Source organism: Mustela erminea, chromosome 17 (assembly GCF_009829155.1).
Source record: "Mustela erminea isolate mMusErm1 chromosome 17, mMusErm1.Pri, whole genome shotgun sequence".
NCBI lineage: Eukaryota > Metazoa > Chordata > Mammalia > Carnivora > Mustelidae > Mustela > Mustela erminea.
Window position 1 is genome coordinate 44,491,361 of NC_045630.1, and position 18,170 is coordinate 44,509,530.

At 55.1% G+C, this 18,170-nt stretch overlaps 1 protein-coding gene and 1 long non-coding RNA gene across 2 annotated transcripts; both read left to right on the top strand.

Moving 5' to 3' along the window:
• The first annotated feature begins 1,222 nt into the window (after window positions 1-1,222).
• Window positions 1,223-3,729, top strand: LOC116576706. Its single transcript, XR_004280253.1, has 3 exons — window positions 1,223-1,360; window positions 2,452-2,512; window positions 3,602-3,729. It is a non-coding gene; the product is annotated as an uncharacterized LOC116576706 (long non-coding RNA).
• Window positions 3,730-5,118: 1,389 nt separating this feature from the next.
• Window positions 5,119-16,762, top strand: LOC116575934. Its single transcript, XM_032317559.1, has 5 exons — window positions 5,119-5,254; window positions 5,480-6,061; window positions 8,542-8,594; window positions 16,252-16,469; window positions 16,744-16,762. The coding sequence occupies exons 1-4, from the start codon at window positions 5,119-5,121 to the stop codon at window positions 16,255-16,257; spliced, it is 777 nt and encodes a 258-aa protein (XP_032173450.1). The 3' UTR covers window positions 16,258-16,469; window positions 16,744-16,762.
• Window positions 16,763-18,170: the final 1,408 nt, after the last annotated feature.

Sequence of the window (18,170 nt, forward strand, 5' to 3'; positions counted from 1 at the left end):
CTGATCTTTCCTTCCCTCCCTCCCTCCATCAGCTGCCCGTTCAGGTGGGGCCCTAGGTCCCCCTAGGTGGGAAGGACCAGGAGAGGAGGAAGGAAGAGAGAAGAAAACACCCATTGCGCAGGGCCATACTGTGTGTGGGCGCCCTCAGAGGGAGGGAACCATGACTTTGCACCCATTCCAAACTGATCAGTAAAACCTGAGGCCCAATTTTTGCCCCCAGGGTTTAGGACTACAAATAGGTAAATTTGTGGGGAGAGAAGTTTCCTAGGTCTGGAGGTGACACCTGATACTCCTGCCCTCTTCCCCAAACTAAGTTCCCCATGGTAGCTAGACATGGGAAGAACAATGGGGTGAAGTTTTGGAAGAGTGTGTGTGTGTGATGTGTGTGTGTGTGTGTGTGTGTGTGTGTGTGTCTAGAAAGGACTAATGTCACAGCATTAGGGGAGCACAGGCCCTCATTGAGGTCCCGGTATGTGTGCATGCAAGTGTGTTGGGCATGGGGGGATGGGTCCAGTCGTCCATCTGTCCTTGGGAGACTGCCCTTCAGCAGGACAGGTGGCTAACTGTCACATTAGAAGCAGAGAGCTGTTTCTTCCTTTCTATTTATTTATTTCTTACAAGTAGGTCCCGTGTCCAGCATGGAGCTCAAGGTGGGGCTTGAACTCACGACCCTGAGATCAAGACCCAAGCTGAGATCAAGAGGCAACACCCAACCGATTGAGCCACCCAGGTGCCCTGGGCTGCTTCTAGTTCTGGGACCTAGGCTAGCATGTGGGCTGTTGAATAATAGCCAGTGCTACTTTAGATGGTTTTGACTCTAAGGACCATAAAACCCCATATGGGGCAACACAGGGTGCTGCAGTAGAAAAACCATGGACTTGAGGGCCAGGAAACCTGGGTTCAGACGTCAGCCCTTCCCCCTTCACCACGCAGTCTTGGAAATTTTGTTCCAGTCTTGGAGTGTGATTTCCCTCCTCTGTGAAAAGGAACAGTTCCCTTCTTCACGAACTGATAGACTGAAAGAGGGCATGTGTGTTAAGAGTCAGCCGTGGGTAAGATTCCTCTCCTGTCTGTGCACAAAGAGAGGAGATGGAGGAGATGGTTCTGGAACGCTGATGGCTTACCAGATCTTACACTTTCAGATTCTGATAGGCCAATGAAACATTCTGTGAATCAACATGTTATCTTCTTGATTCGCCTCCACACCCAAGTGGGACTCTCAGGAGAAACTCAAGTAGAACTGAGGAGAGGCCCATCAAGCTCAGTCTGAAGGGAGAGCCTGACTCTGGAAGGGGGCTCCTGTGGTATCCTCCACAGTGTGACCGTCTGAGCTCAGCTCTCCTGCCTGGCAAGTCTGGCGGTAGGTATCCAGAAAAGCACGTCCTTAGTCAGCAGGATGAAGAGTTGGTACCCAGGCAAACTCCACTAGGCTGGGCCTACCCTGACCTGATCCAAATGGCAAGCAGCTCCTCTAAGCTTCAGAGAGAAAATGGCCCTTCGCTGGGTCCTGAGGCCTAGGGAAAGGCAGGAAAGACCTGAGGCAAAGCAGGACAGGGATTTCACTGCTCTTTCCTCCTCCCAGATTCTGGAGGTTCACTTTCTGGAAGTTCACTTTCTGGAACTTTCTCCCTCTCACCTGTTCCTGTAACACTGAAGAAAGTGATTCACACCAATCTGTGAATTGAATCCTTTTACTACTTCTCCCACTCGCCCCTTTGTCTCTAGCCTTGAAGGTTGAAGGGAGAGCAGGAAACCCCAGCTCCCCGGGGCACCAGAGCCCCCATGGGGTTCTCAGGAACAGGCAGCCACGTGAAGTGCCCTGGAGGCCACCTCATTGGAACCAAAGTCTTTCCTTCAGCAAATATTTTTTGAGCATCTGCAAGGGGCTCTGGAAATTAAGTGGAAAATACAGTAGACAAGGTTGTCTCCTCACGGAGTCCACAGTCTAAAGGGAAAACAGGGAAAAATCCCCCAAAAAACAAAAACAAGTAAACAGATAAAGTAAGTACCAATCCCATGAGTGCTGTGAAGCAGGAGAATAAGGTGTGGAGGGTGGTCTCAGGGGTGGGGTAGGGGAGTTGGGGAAGGGAAGGTAAAGAAAGGAACATCTACATCCAGACCAGAGGACGAAAGGGAGCCTGCTCTGGCAAGAACAGGCTTTGCAGAAGTGCTTTCAGGTATAGAGATATTTATAGGGCTTGAAGTCTGGTTAGAGGCAGGTCTTTCAAGATGGAGATCCCATTGGGATTGGGCAGTTTGTAAGATAACAGTTCTGGACTGGAGGCGACAGCGAGGGGAGGATCTTGAAAAATAAACAATTGTTTGATAAACTAGTGGTTTGCCAGGTTACGCAAACTATTGTCCCCAGAAGGGGGCCATTCGAGCCGTCTATTGTTCAGATAAATTGATTTTCAGGAAGTTCCTGGAGCAAATAATGAAATTATTTACTAGTTTACAGGCTTACCTTCCAGGGCAAGAAATTTCTGGAACAAATGTTAAAAGTCATGGCGATGTAAGTAGCCTTAGTGAAATGATGGGACTGTGGGTGGTCTTGGTTCTCGGAAGCAGTGAGGCTGTGGTGGTCTAGCTGACAGATAATGACCCGGGCCAGCGTGGGGACGGTGAGGACAGAGAAGAGGAGGAGGGGGGACACATCTGTGGACAAAGACCAACAGCACTCATTAATTTGGGTCTATGGAAAGGAAGAATCGAGGATGACTCCTAAGGTCTTTGGCTCCAACCTCCCGGTAGTATCGTTTTCTGAGACGGGAAAGACGGTACAGGGTGTATGTACACAGGCTTGGGGGTGGTGGTTAAAGTTCCATCTTGGAACATGTGAGATCCTCAGGTAGAAATGTCAAGTGTGTGGTTGGATACATGAGTCTGAAGTGCAGTAAGCAGTCCTGGAGAGTTACAGAAGAAGTTGGGAGAATCATCAGCACATGTTGGTTTATTTATTTATTTGAGAGAGATGGGCTGGGAGGGGCAAAAGGAGAGAGAGAGTCTTAAGCAGGCTTCCCACAGAGCCTGATGCGGGGCTCGATCTCATGACCCTGAGATCATCATGACTTGATGGTCGAAATCAAGGATGGATGATCCTGGATGATTTACTGTGCCACCCACGCACCCCAATAGTTGGTATTTAAAGCTATGGGAACGGGGTGCCTGGGTGCTGAGTCAGTTAAGCATCTGCCTTCGGCTCTGATCATGATCTCTGGGTCCTGGGATTGAGCCACCCATCAGGTCTCCACTCAGCAGGGAGTCTACTTCTCTCTCTCTCTCTCTCTCCCCCTCTGTCCTCCCCACAGCTCGTTCTCTCTCTTTCTCTCAAATAAATAAATAAAATCTTTTAAAAAACAAATAAAGCTTTGGAAACATAACATTTCATGTATGGCGAGAAGGGAGAGAGGAAAAGGGGTGCAGAAGGTTTCCCATGGGAAATACCCCCCTGGAGACAAGTGGAGGAAGGACTATAAATAAAGGAGGCTGAGGAAGGACAACCAGTGAGGTCAGAAGAAACTCGGGGGTGTGGAGTCATGAACATTTCGAGGAGGGAGTAGTCCACTAGGTTAAATGGTGTCATTTTGATGGGTAGTCCCAGGAAACGGTGTGGTAGTATAGAAAGACCCAGAATCTTCAGTCAAACAACTTCCTCCCGTCACTTACTGGCCATGACCTTGAGCTTCATTCTTCTTACCCCTAAAATGGAGATGATGGTACCAGCCTTCACAGAACTGGGATAAGGTACAAATGGATATTGTATTTGAAAATAGAATCATATATGTATATTGTCTTACTGTGTGTAAGACATAGTAGGCAGATACTTAAACATTTTTCAGGGGCACCTGGCTGGCCCAGAAGAGCATAGAGTCTTGATCTGGGGGTTATGAGTTGGAGTCCCATGTTGAGTATAGAGATTACTAAAAACAAAAACAAAACAAAAAACTATTTCAACGTAGTGGCAGTGACTAGGAAGGGTGGTCTCTAGTGAGTGCGATATATAGTGGACGGGGACTGTTGGAAAGAGGAGAGCCTGTGTCCCATCTCTCTGTTCCTCCTGTCTCACTCTGCTGTGGCTGAAGACCGTGACGGGGAGGGACCGACCCATAGATGGTGGCATTGAAGCTGATCAGGGGCCAGAGAAAAATAATCCAGCTATATGGAAAACACAGGAATGCTGGCCAGGACGGGGAAAGGCTTGGTGGCACTTGGGTAGCTCTTCCATGATTTCTGAATTGGCTTCATTCAGTCATCCAAAAGCCATTCGCTGGAGAGCTGATACAGACTTGTCCCACCTCCATCCCCCTGCTTCCTTCTTTCCATCTTACCTATTCCTAGTTTACCTTAGGCCTGTGTCACTTTTACCCTGGTGACTGTCACTGTCTGGTCAAGGGTCTCCCTGCCTCCAGCTAGACTGACGGCATCAGAGGCTCTCCTTAGAATCCCTCAGGGACTCCCTATTCCCTTCAATCAACCCACAAATCCACAAATATTTGTCAAGGGCCTGCTCTCTGTAAGATTGGGGAGACATCCCTGCTCTCAGGGAGCTTGCATTCCAGTGGGGGTGGGGGGCAAGCCGTACAAATATCTACCCCCCTGCCTCCCCCTTCCCCGGGCAGGGAGGGGTGTGTAGGCGGGGTGGGGGAGGGCTTCTGGAGCCCGCCCCAGTAGATGGGGCACCTAACCCAGATTGGGCTGTCAAGACCTACTTCTGGAAGAATTGATATCTGGGCTGAGAACTAAAATATGAATAAAAGGAGTTGGGTAAGGAAGGCCACGGGGAATGATGAAATCCAAAGCCCCCAGAAGGTCCTAGAAGCCCGGCTGACCATCACCTGCTGAGAGGATGGGCCACCTATGCTGTCTGTGTCTTATCCTCAGCTTCACCACTGCCCCTCCTTTCACGGCTCTACTTCCTGAGACCCAGTTCAGATAACACCCCTCCCCGCCCCCCCAGAAGACTCTGATCCCTGTCCTCACACCGAGTGCCCTCCATGGCCTTTAAGGAACACCCCGAATTAAAGGAACCCACCCCTTCATCTAGAACAGGCTCAGGGAAACAACAAACACCCGAGAGAGTGGTGTGAGGCACTAGGAAGCGGTCTAGCTTCAGGTAGGATGAGGTTCTGCGTAGGGTCGGAAACTCTCAATCCTGCCCGTCTGGAGGGTCAGGAGGCCGGGAGCGAGACGAATAACTTCTTGGGTCTTGCTCCAAGGAGCGGAGATTCTCGGCAGCGACCCTCACACCTGCGCGGTGGGAGTGGGCAGAATCCACCTCTTTCTTCTCTTCCCACCCGCCTCCCGCCGCTCTCCCCTTCCCATTCCCAACGGAGGTTTCCAGCTGTGGATGCCGGGATGGACCTGGCTGCAGGGAGGAGGAGGGAACTCTCTGTCCCTCCCTCCTTCTCCATCTCCCCACCCTTCCTCCTTCCTCCTCCCCCTGCCCGCTCTCTGTCTCCCTCCCTCTTTCTCCTCTGAGGCTGTGGAGTCGCCTCGCAGCACCGAGCTGCGAGCGCCCTGCTCCCGGTCCCGGCTCGAACTGAACTGTGCAAGTGGCGGGTCCTGGAGCCCCGGCCCAGGAGCGGCGAGCCCAGGTCTGAGCCCAGGGCGCAGCGGCCGGCCGCCGAGGCCCTGGTTCGGGACCGAGCCGAGGCGCGGAGCGGGAGAGCCGGGCGGGCGGGCCGGCGCCGCGTCCGGGCGAGTCAGGGAGCAGGACCGCGGAAGGCAGGGAGACGGCCGCAAGCAGAGGGCAGAGGGCAGAGTGCAGAGAGCGGCCTGGCTCGGCGGAGGGCGCCGCCCGGCCGGAACCGAGCTCTACGCGCGGGACTGCGGCCGGCGGTGGGGCGCGGACCCAGGGTGGCCACGAGTCCCGAGCGACTCCCCGGCCCACGGCGGGGGGCGTGCCTGCTCCCAACCCAGCCGCCCCAGCCCCGCGCGCCGGTCAGCCGCGTTGCCGCCGGGGCATGTGAGCGGGAAGCCCGGGCTGCCAGCCGCGAGGACCCGTACGGAGGAAGAGCCGGAGCAGGAGCGCGGAGCCCGGAGCCCAGCGCCTGGCTGAGTAGTAAGTGCTCCCCTCGGCTCCCGCAGCACGCCTCTGCGCCCCTCTCCCCAGCCCTGCGAAGTTTGACATTCCCGCCCCGGTGTTTCTGGGCACACACCGGCTCTCATCTCTGCGAGTTTTCGTCCTTTGCAAAGTTTTTTGAGAAGGAAACGGACCCCCTACATGCCCCCCCCCCCCCGACGACGCCGGCCAGTGGCGGCTCCTCGCGGGCCGACCCGGGTCCTTGTGCAGAGGGGTGGCAGCCCGGTAAGGCCGTGGGGCGGCGTGGGGGGGGAATGTGTGTGTCTGTGTGCGCACCACGCTAGCCGGCCTTGGGGTGCTCGCACCCCCTCCACCCCTCGCCGGCGGGCCAGGGGCACGAGGGCTTTCTCATCAGTCTATCTAGGCGCCCAGTTCTAGGATTTCCCAACGGGAAGCTGGGGCGACCCGTGCGCGCCCCGCGTGCGGCTCGGGTGCCGGCGCCCAGACGCAGATGGACTCCCCCATCCCCGGCTGGTGCGGTGCCGGGGGCCGGCCACGCAGTCCTTTCCACCCTGCCAGGTTCGCACCCCAGCGGACCCGCCGGGCGCTGCATCCTGTTTGTTTTCTGCTCCGGCCGCTCCTGTTTCACCCCCTCCCACCTCCCACCCTATCCTCCTCCTTACCACCCCCACCTCCCGCCTTTGCAGTCGGAGGTGAATCTCTGCATCCCGATTGCGCTGCAAAGCAAATCTTGCCTAGGGGTAGGGAGGCGGGGAGGTGGGGAGGGGGCCGGTCGCTCGGTTCCCAGAGGCTCGCCATTGTTTTCCCACCCCGCGCGTTCTGTACGTAAACACACACACACACTCACACGTACATGTACACACGTGTGCGCGCCGGCTTCTGTGACACGCACACGCGCGCGCACACACACACGTGTGTGTGTGTGTGTGTGTGTGTGTGTGTGTGCACGCGCGCTCGCGCTTCGGCTGCTGCGAGTCCCCAGACGCGCAAGGATCGCCCGCGGGATTTTCCCGGCTGCCGGGCTGGCCTTCCAGGCAGCAGGGGCTCCATTACTTATCTGGGGTTGGGGAGGGCGAGAGCGTGGGGGCTGCCGGAGAGCCCCGGGCGGGGCCGCGAGCCGGGCCTGGGCGGGAAATGAATTTTGAACTTCAGCCCTGGACCTTTCCGGGAGGACCCCGAGCGCACGAGCGGCGGCTCCCGCCCTGGAGGGCCGACGGCAGCTGCAAGGACTCCAGCGGCGCTCTTGGCAGCTGCCCCCGTGACTGGGGCTAGGAGGAAGCCGAGGAGTTTTCCTGGGAAGTTCGCAGTGACTCTGTGGGAATTTCCGGGCAGGGCGCCTCGGCGCTGGCTCTGGCGCAGGGGTCTGGTCAGAGCCAGAGGAGATGCTGCTGCTCTGGGCGGAGTTTGGAGATCCGGGTGTACATCGTGCTCCCTTAGGAAGTGGTGCTCCACAAGCTGAGGTTCCGCACATTTTGGTTCTGATTCCCCTCCCGCGGGCAGCATCAGCTTGGGCGAGCACCTTAACTCTCCCAGATTTTCCCGTATGCAGAACTGGCAGAATTGTGTGCATATCCTTGAAACTGACATCGAATGATCAGTTAAGGGGAACAAGGGGAAATGGTTCGGGATCCCTCCCTCCCCCCCGCCCTGGGGCCACTGAAAGCCACATAAAGCTTTGTGGTTAAGAGCCAGGGCTCTGAAGGTAGATCCTAGATTCTGCCATCGGCGACATGATCTTGAGCAATTGGGCCTTACTGCTCGGTGTCTCAGTTTGCTCATAGAACTGTGCCTGGCACATAGTAAGTGCTGGAGAAATGTTCGCTGTTATTGCCATTATTAACTGACCGGAAGGACACTCAGGAGTGTCCTCCTTTAATCAGTTGTAACAATTGTCCACTTCTGGCAAGGTAGAAACCTCACACTTCTTACCACCCTTTCCTGATTTTGGCTCCTCAGATCTCCCTACTCCTTGCCTAGATCCATCTTGGGAAATCTTTCATTACTGCCACCCCCCCCCCCCCCCATTATTTCACAGTTTTTGTGAAAGGCACTTTACTCCCTCCTTTCCCTCATTCTTAAAAATCAATCTTGGCCCACCTGCAGTCTTCTCTCAGTGGAAATCAGGCCCCAGGAAGGAAGCCTCTCTAGGAGTGTTTCCCCCGAGTGTCCTGGCTGGGGCTGCTGGCTCAGGATTGGATGTGCATTTGTGTCTCTGGGGCTGGGTGAATTTCTGGAGAGAGGAGCCCAGGTGTCTGCTGCCGCTTGGGGAAGGAGTAGGTGGGGGTGGGGGCACCAGGTGGGACCGGCTGAGGCAGTTCCTTAAGGGAGCTCTGCTCCCTCGGTGCCCTCCATGTCACCTGCTGCTGGCGCTCACTTGGGAACCTGGAAAATCCAGGCCTCCTGGGGAGATGGGAAGCGGAAAAACTTCAACTTCCCACTTGCAGTTCGAGTATTTTCTAGGAAATTGGGTTTGTCACAAGCTCCTTCTGTGTTTCCAGACTCGGCAAAGGCAGCGATTAGGGATGAGCTGGGTGACAGTGGGGAAGAACAGGTGGGTATTGCCTCCAACCGTGGGTTCCTCTTTCCTTTCTTGATTCTCTGGCTCCCACCCTGGGCACTGGGGAGGGTGGCCAGGAGATTGGTGCTTGGAGTTCCTGCTCCTGGCCTGTTTTCAGTGATGAGAACCAGCATTGCAGACACACACACCCCACCCCCCCATTTGTGTCTTTCACGGAAATGTGTTGGCACATTTATTATGTGCCAGGCCCCGTGCTAGGTAGCATGATTTTAGGGGCGAACAAGACAGGTAGCGTGCCCGCCCTCAGGGAGCCTTCTTTCTAGTGGAATAAATAACTTGAAATAAGTAACCATAGGTCATGCGGCAGAAATACAGCATGGTGCTGTGACACAGGGTGGGGGCATGGAGGCAGGCAGAGATGATCGGAGAGAGGCGGCCGGTGGAGGCCTGGACTAGGAGAAGGAGCCTGCTGCACAAAGCCTGGAAAAAAGGATTCCACGCAGGGGGAATGAAAAATCCCTGAGGCCAGTTTGGGGTTTGGTAACAGCAGTGTGCCTAGAGGAAATCCGGAGGGGAGGGCCCAAGCCTGGGGACCCGGGGCCTGGGAGCAGTGTTCAGGAGCTTGATTAGATGGCCAGTGTGATGGGGAAACCACTGGAGAATTTTACGGAGGGGAGTGACGTGATCTGATGGATGATTTTAAAAGATGATTTAGTATATAAGAAACAGGTAATCAGAGTTGCCCCAGGGGAGGGCATGGGTCAGGATGGAGGAAATACGGTGTTTTCACTCTGCACCCTTTTGTCCTGCCGAACGGAGTGCCTTGTACATCTTTGAACTATGTATGCCGAAACAAACAAACAAAAAAACCCACCGGACCCCAAAAAGTGTAGGTAAAGAAAGAATAGCTTATAATTTGGAATATGAATACGATAAAGGGAGTAAAACCCTAGATGAAGTTCTATGCTGTGGTACTAATTTTGTATAGATGATCGTGCGTGTGCATGTGCGTGTGCCCCTGTGCATGCATACGTGAAGAGAAGACCTAGGCTGCCTGGAAATGTTTACAGAGCTGATTCCAGATGCTGGGCAATGGGTGATTTTTATTTCCTTCTTCTTTTGATTCTTCCAGTCTTCGACAATGGTCATGAATGGCTTTAATAAGTGGGAAAAAGTGGGAAAAAGAGAGGTCACTTTGGCTGCTAATAGAGGGTACTTTGAGGGGCAGCAGGAACGGAAGAGCTAGCCAGGAGGCCCATTGGATTCAGAATGGAGGTAGGGTGGTCGAAGGGAGATTGTTCTGGAAATGGAGCCAGAGGGTCTCACTAATCACTCTTCGCTCTTGCCTAGAGGGGGCATTCTATCCCCAACTTGGATTTTGTTACCAAGAATGTTGGGGGTCAGTACAGGTGAAGGGCGATTTCAGTGCTTCCTTGGCTTTGAAAGCATCTCGTGGTTCAGCTTCATCCGTACCCCTCTTTCCTTAGGTGGGGGGGGTTGCTGCCTGAACATTTTATTGCTCTGATAATTAGCAGATAGAGGACACCATGATGTATCCAGTAAGGAGTTAGAGCTGGGAGAGGTTTTCATCACTTAACAGCTCTGAGCCTCTGTTTTCCCATCTGTGAAATGGGAAACAACAACAGTACTTAACCTCAACCTCTTACAGCTGAGGAGACTCACATCCGATTAAGTCCACAGCGGTGCCCGGTGAATGGCGTGGGTCTGGGTGTTCTGTTGCCAGAGAAGCATTGCCTTAAGAGGCCTGTTCCTGCCCTTGAGCGGTTGATGCTCTCCATAGGTTTCCTCCTCTGTGGGAATGCTTTGAGATTGACCTTACTGGGTAGCTCCCAGTAGGTCACCAGGAAGCCTCTGGAAGAAGTGGAATTCAAATGCCACTGGGCCTGCGGGCCCCTCCCCCAGCCACATTCAGAGGTGAAGGGGAGCCTTTGAAAAGGACTTTGCTGGGAAGGCCCAGCCAGGCCCACAGCAGATCGTGCTTTGAATGGGAATTATTTTTTGTGCTCAGTGTTTGCTTAAGAGGGCTCGCTCCTGTCCAAACTCGCTGCAGTCCTCACCCTTTGCTAGCCTCCTTTCTGGAACCTGGCTGTGTTAGCCAGGAAGGCTGTCATAGTGCCAGGCAGGGGACCCGGACTCATGGAAGATGGCTTTCAGCCGTTGTCAACTCCCTGTCTCCCTGCTCCCAGGCAGGAGGGCATGTCCTGGATGGGGTCTTTTCTTGGCCACTTCCATTTTGGCTGCCTCTTCCTTGGAGTCCTCCTTCCAGCTCCTTGGGAAGCCTTGCTTAGGAAATCTGTTGCAGGCAGGCTTGGCAGGGCCACCTTCAGCCTCTGCTTGCTTCTCTGGTCGGATGGGACTCTGTTCCTTTACAAAATTCAAATAGTCTCTGAGCAGTGCTGACATGGTGACTTCCTCCTAAGAGTGGCTGCAGTGGGATAGTGTGTCCGGTCAGGCCTGCCGGAGACCCCTGAGGCCATTCCTGCTCAAGCTTCATGGTGGTTAAGGCCCCTGGGACTTGCCTAGGACAAGGGTTTTGTCTGCCCTGCCTGGCCTACAGCATAGAACCTGGCAGTTACCCCTGCTACTCCGGGCATGTTCTTGGCTCTCCTGCCCCTGCTTTATTTAGGAAGACCCTCTGCTCCTGTGACCCACCTCATTTGGGAGGAACCTGGGCCCCTGTGGCCCTGGCCTTGCCCAGCGCCGTCCCCTGACTGGGTGTTGTCGGTAAGGATCTAGGTGGACCCAGACATGGGACAGGGACAGTGGTCAGACCTCCAAGAGGCTGTGAGGTGAGGAGGAAGTGGCTGGGGTTTCCCCATCTCCTCACAGGGTTATCGGCAGGCAGATCCAAGGCCTGGGCTTGGCCCAGGACGTGCTGTGTGTGTGGCCTGGCATCTTACAGCCAATGCACATGGGGATGGGGACGGGGTTGAGCTGGGGGAGCAAGCAGCTGGGGCTGAGATGTGTGCCAAAAGGTTGAGGTGTCCCGTAGTGTGTGTGTGTTTCTTTTTTTTTTTTTTTTTAAGATTTTATTTATTTATTTAACAGAGATCACAAGTAGGCAGAGAGGCAGGCAGAGAGAGAGGGGGAAGTAGGCTCCCCGTTGAGCAGACAGCCCGATGTGGGGCTCCTTCCCAGGACCCTGGGATCATGACCTGAGCTGAAAGTGGAGGCCTTAACCCACTGAGCCGCGCAGGCGCCCCCCGTAGTGTGTTTTGAGGAGAGAGGTGTGTTTGGGGTGGTAGAGGAGGAAGTGGGAACGAACTATACAGCTTCCCCCTATTTTCCTAAATAGCATCCGTTACTCAGATAGTAGCGGATGCTACTATCTAGACTACTAGACTGCTTGGTGACTGTGGGAAGCCATAAACCTGAATTCAGTTCTCCACCTTAGCATATAAATGGCTTTGGCCTGAAGCCCCAGAAGCATCCCTGGGAATTGTGGCCAGGTTGGGAGTTGGGGAGAGGTTTAGTGTTACTCCACATTGTCCCCTGTACCTTTTGGGGACATGTCCAAGGCAGGGTTTCGGTGTTTTGGTGTGAGGAGAGGAGAACGGGAAGGAACCACAGAATGGGCCGGAATCCTTGGGCTCCCCCCCCCCCCCCCCCCCCCCCCCCCCCCCCGTGGTTTAGGTCCGATCCCTGCCAGGCCTGGAGCTCCCTGGGGGATCCGCCCCAGAGGAGGCCAGACTGTTCTCCTCCCCTGGCCTCACCTCCCCCAGTCCCCGCCCCCACTTGACTCAGAATGGAATGTGCAGCCTGTGGGACAGGATGGGGTGAGAACCCGTTCCCAGAGGGCCTTGGTCCAGGCCGCCTCCCTTCCCCCAACAAAGGGAGGGGGTGCACCTAAGGGCCAGGTCCTGCTTCTTGGCACTGGAGATGAGCCTCGCTGCCCATTCGGGGGGTTCAGGTCCTGCCGTTTGAAAGAGCAGCCAGGGTGGGGGGATTTCTTTAGAAGTCCAAGATGGGGGGGCATTAGAGGCCAGTGGGAGCAGGCCAGACAGCTCTGGTAGCCAGGGGCCGGGGGGGGGGTGGCGGTAAAGATTGACACCCTTTGTTGACTTTTTTCCCTCTCTCTCTCTCTCTCTTTTTAGATTTATTTATTTATTTATTTATTTATTTGGCAGAGATCACAAGTAGGCAGAGAGGCAGGCAGAGAGGTGGAAGCAGGCTCCCTGCTGAGCAGAGAGCCCTGATTGGGGCAATCCCAGGACCCTGGGATCATGACCTGAGCTGAAGGCAGAGGCTTAATCCACTGAGCCACCCAAGCGCCTCCACTCTCTTCTTTTTTTAAATTATGGCTCGTATTTCTGTTGTTATTTCTGTGTTTCTGTCGTTCCCCAAAGTAGTACAACAATGTGCATTACTTTTGTAAGCAGAACGGAAAGTATTTAAAACATATCTAGAACTGCCACGCAGAGCAACAGAAAGCTCAGTGTTTGTCTGGCAGGGAGGAATGGGGACCCATGCTAGACTATTCTGCAGATAGAGGGGTCCCTGGCAGGAGGAGGAGTAGTGGGAGTATGAGGAGACTCCCACGAGGCCGGACTGGAACCCTTTCAGGCCGACAGTCGGTGGGCCAGGGCTCCCTGGCCCAGGTCTTCCTGTTCACGCTGGCACCTGGCAGGAGGCAGTAAAGGGAGTAAATCCTGCCTTGAGCTGCCCTCACCCTGACTCCAAAGAGTTAACTCTTGCCTGGCCACACAGGTTACACAAGGCAGGCCCTGTGCCCTCTTCAGAATGGAGGGAGAGGAGCTTTCTGCCTGTGGGGTGCCAAGCTTTGGAAACCACCCCCAGCCCCACTGAAGGAGCTAAAGTCTTTCCTATCTCCCCGTGAGGCTTTGGTTCCAGGCCTGTCCCTGAAGGTTCCGTGGGGAAGGACAGGCAAGGAGGGGCCAAGAAAACATGGAGAGGGGCTGAAAGGAGGCCTGGGTACAGGTACAGCCTGGCTCTCAGAGGCAGGTGGGGTGAGGGGATTGGAGAATGAATAGGGAGGTACTGAAAGCAGAGGGAGTGGCCCCTCCGGCCCCTGCAGTTCCTCCTGTTGGCCTGGCTCCCCTTTCCCTGGCTGGTTGGCAAGGGCCTGCCGTGCTGATGTGCGTGTGTGTATGTGCGCATGCGTGCATTTGTTCATCAGCAGCTGGGCTGGGGGTGCTGCGTTCTAGAGACCTTGGTCAGCCCTTCGAGCCTCTGAGAACCTCAGGAAGACCCAGGACATGAGACCAACGTCAAGAAGGAAAGGAGAGAATGGACTGGAAGGCCCAGGAGAGCAAGAGGAAGGCCCTCCTCTCTCTCCTCCTCCATGACCTCCAATTCTGCAGAGCCTCAGGTGCCGACAAGATTGGGGTTTCAATTCCATTCTACCTGGGGAAGGGACAGGCCAGTGGGTAGTGACTCCCCTTCTGTCCTTTTGCTCTCTGTAAACTCCATTGCCTGCTGCTGTGTCTCTGGGAGCATGGGCCTGCAGCCATACCCTCTCCCTGGGAGTGGGTGATGCTGGGGAGTCTAGCCAGGGCGAGGGGCTGGAGAAAGAGCAGAGTGGGAAGGGAAAGAGTGGTGGAGTCAGGGGGTCCTCTCGCTGGGGCCAGTGGGGCAGGGAGAGGGAGGCCTCTCCTCTTAGTTGGGGTGATGGACTCAGCCTTCACTCACAGGTACCTTAGCCAAGCCAAGAAACACATCAGAGAACAGGAAGGAAATCTGTGTCCCTTCTTGCCAGGAGTAGAGGAGGGTAGCAGAACTTTTCTTGTGAGGAAGTCAAGGGATGATCTTAACGGCCATCTGAGTTGTGATAAGTATGCAAGTCTGGATGAATGGGGCTCTTAGTGTTGTGCAGTGTATAGTCTGCACAGCTGTACATGGTGACCCTGTTGGAACTGGGTCTATGGAAACTCTGGTTTCCATAGTATGTAAGTTACCTTCTACCAGCTCTGTCTGGCCTGAGATCCATTCTCCTCAACATGACACCCCAAATTTGGAAGTGATTGGGCTCTTTGTTACCCCTTTCTGGGCATTGATTGACTTGGAGTTTGGGGAAACAGAATTGAGGGGAGGGTGTGGGTGTGCGTGTGGTGGTCGGTTTAGTGAAGGTGTGTGGAGCTCAACTGCTATCACCCATGTCCTCTTGGGACAGGTGGCCACAGATGTGAGGGACCTCCTGATGGGCTCAGGAGCTCCAGAAGGGAAGGCTGCCCGGGGAGGAGGCAGGGGAGTTCCTACCTGGCCTAACAGCAGCCGGCAGGGTCTTCCTTGCACCCTTGCCCTCCTCTCTCCCCCTTTCAGGTGCAAAACTTACTCATCCCAGTCCTTCAAGATCCATTCTTTGATCTCTAAGGAGCTCACTGGTGAAGCAGATTTGCTAGTCTAAGTTCACGGGCTTGTGGGTCATTCCCAAAGCCTTTTAACCAGCCACAGGGCCTTGTCCATGTAGGAGGTGACTGTCTGATGGGGAGCTTGGGGTGAAGGTGGAGTGGATGTTCGGGCCTGTGGGGACCATGCACTGGATCTGTAGGGAGCACCTGCCTCGCAGATGGGCCCTGCTAAGTGCGCCCTGCTAACGTGGGGGCTGAGACCAGCCCAGCCCCGCGACACAGCAGTGAGGAAGATGAAGGGAAGTAAGTCATCAGTCCATCCTGACGGAAGTGGAGATGGGGAGGTGCCCGGTGTAATGTGTATTGCTTTGAGAAGACCGAGGAGGATACCACATCCAGAGGTGGGCAGTTAGGGAGGGCTCCCTGTAAGAGTAAACCTAAAGATCCAGAGGGTGAGGAGATCGTTCCTCGAGAACAAGTCAGAGAGTTACAAGGGCAGATTCCGTTACATCTTCCTGGGGCCCTCCCTGGGTCTCCAAAGGCTTGTCAGACAGTCCTGCCCCTCGCCAAGGACTGAGGGGGCCTCATGACTTTGGAGGCAGGGGGAGTGGTAGGCCCTTGAAGACAGGGGGGCTGGGCGCTCTGGCACCCAAAGGCCTTGCCCAGCTTTGAGTCGCGTGTGCCAGCATGGGGGTATGCTGACGCGCATGGAGGGAGTGCAGAGCTGCCTGCGGTGTGGTCCTGCGGGGTCGAGTGGGACTCTGGCACACTGTGGTGTGTGGTCCAGGCAGCCCCGGGGTTGGAGGCCCAAGCCTCTCCCAGGCAGCTGGAGACAGGATTGCTAGGACCAACTGCAAATTAGCCAGGCCGGCGTTAAATGCCTTTGCTGCTTCTCCCCTCCTCTCCCGGCCTTCCCTGCCCTCCTGAAAATCAACAACTGTGTCAACAGCAGGGGGATTGTGCTTGGCCCGCAGCCCCCGGGGCTGCCAGGACCGGGCAGGTGCTGGCAGGGGCTGCCGGAGCCCCACGCTGGGAGCGGGCTGGGCCTGGCTGCCAGGCCCGTAGGATAAACAAGGCCGCACACAGGCTGGCCAGGAGGGAGGGAGGCCACAGGCAGGCACGAGGGAGAACAGGTGTCTCAGGAGCTCTGCAGACACAAAGGGCCCCTTGTCTCCTCCTCTCTAGCCCCAGGGGAACAGCCCCCCCTCCTCACCTCTCAGGCCCAGCCAGAGACCAGTGGCCAGGTCAGCGGGGGTGTGGGGGGGTGCTGGCACGCAGGGAAGGGCAGGTGCTGACCTCCAAACCCTCCCCTCCCCCGCCACCCTTGCAACTTGGTGCTTGTTTTTTCTTGCTTGAGGCAGAGGTAAAACCAGTCCACACAAGGCACCAGCCCCGTAGGCAAGAGACCTGCCTCTGAACAGATCCCCTGGCCAGGAGGCCTCTGTGGGTCTCAGTTTCCCACTGGAAAGACAGCAAGACGCCTCGCCCCTGCTGAGGCACTCAGGAAATGGATGGGAAACAGGAAAAGCACCTGGAGGTTTCTGGAAGAAAGAAGCGCTGAATGTTAGAGTGATGGAAGGTGGGGCTGGAAATAGGGAGACCTGGACCCAAGAATTCTGGGCGAGGTGGGGGGCTCCTGGGCAGCTCAGTCTGTTGGATCCTGACTCTGGATTTTGGTGTAGCTCATGATCTCGGGGTTGTAGGATCGAGCCCCACGTTGGGCTCTACACTGGGCAGGGAGCCTGTTGGGATTCTCTCTCGCCCTCTCTCCCTCCCTCCCCACCTTCCGTGCTCGAGTTCCCTCTCTCTCTCTCTTTTTTTTTTTAACATTTTATTTTATTTGACACAGAGAGAGATAACAAGTAGGCAGAGAGGCAGACAGAGAGAGAGGGGGAAGCAGGCTCCGTGCCAAGCAGAGAGCCCGATGAGGGGCTTGATCCCAGGACCCCAGGATCGTGACCTGAGCTGAAGGCAGAGGCTTAACCCACTGAGCCAGCCAGGCGCCCACCCCTTAAAAAAAAGAATTCCAGGTGGTTTTGGGGCTGGAAGGGGGGTGGGAACCCTCCTCCCTGCACACCTTTTGATGAAATAAACCTTTACTGAGCACATACCACATACCAGGCACTGCACTAGGGATGGGGAGGCAGGGAGGAGTCCTGCAGGACCAGCACGGGCAGGCAGACCCTGGAGCCAGACTGCCTGTGTGGTCCAGGGCAGGTAACTTAGCCTGTCTGAGGCTCAGTCCTGATCTGTGCGGTGAGGGTGATAAGAGTTGCTGCCTGGTGGGACTGTGTGATCATCAGGTGTGTGAAGAGATGCCTAGTGTGCTCTAGGGAGGGCTAGGGTTGTCTAGGGAGGGCTGTTTTAGAAAGGCTATTACTGTCCCTGTCCCAGCCCAAGGCTGAGGAATTGGGAGTCCAATCAAGGATCAGAGACCAGGGATGTCCAAAAACTGACATTCCCCGGAGGAGCAGTTGACTCTTCTAGGATGATCAAGGAGTAAGTTTTAGAGAAAGGGCAATATTGGAGTGGGGCTTAGAGGGAGGTGTAGGAGTTCTCTGGTCAAGAATGTAGGAAGGACCTTCTAGCCAGAGAGCCTAGCGGTATGAAAGCGCGTGTCTGGGCCTGCATTATAGGTGTGTGGGGATGGCAGCTGGTGGGGAGGGGGTGGCCTGGGCCAGGCAGAGAGTGGCCTACATGGCAGGCAAAGGAGTTTGGGCTCATCCATCCCCAGCTTGTTGCAGGATCAGGTGCCAGTTCTGGTCATCACTTTATCTCCACTTTCCTCCTCCTCCTCCCCATACCAGTACGTCATGAATAACTTCAGTCTCACTCTAGAACATTCTTCAGTTTGGAAGCAGGATAGTGTTCAGTGAAAGTACCAGGGAGTCGTATAGTCAGAAGGGTCTAGAATTGAAGTTTTGGGATTTTGAGTCTCGATATCAGGCCATTTGCCCAATTTCTTAGAGCTGCATTCTTCTTATCTGTAAAATGGGGTAATGGTGTGTCCCCTATGGTTGGTTACCTGTTGTGAGGATTCCAGAAAAAGGTGTGCCACATGCTGAGGCCCAGCAGTTGCATAATAAAGAGAACGGTTAGGATCACTCTCTGTCTTGTCCAGGTCATAAGCTTTTTTGGACTTTGGTTTCTGTATCTGTCATGTGGAAATGTCAGTCTGGCATCTTCCTTCTGTGATTGTCAAGTTGGACATGGCCAGGCTGCCTCTTTCCCAGGCAGATCAGTCAGGCCCAGAGGCCCAGGACCCCAAGCGCTTGGGTTA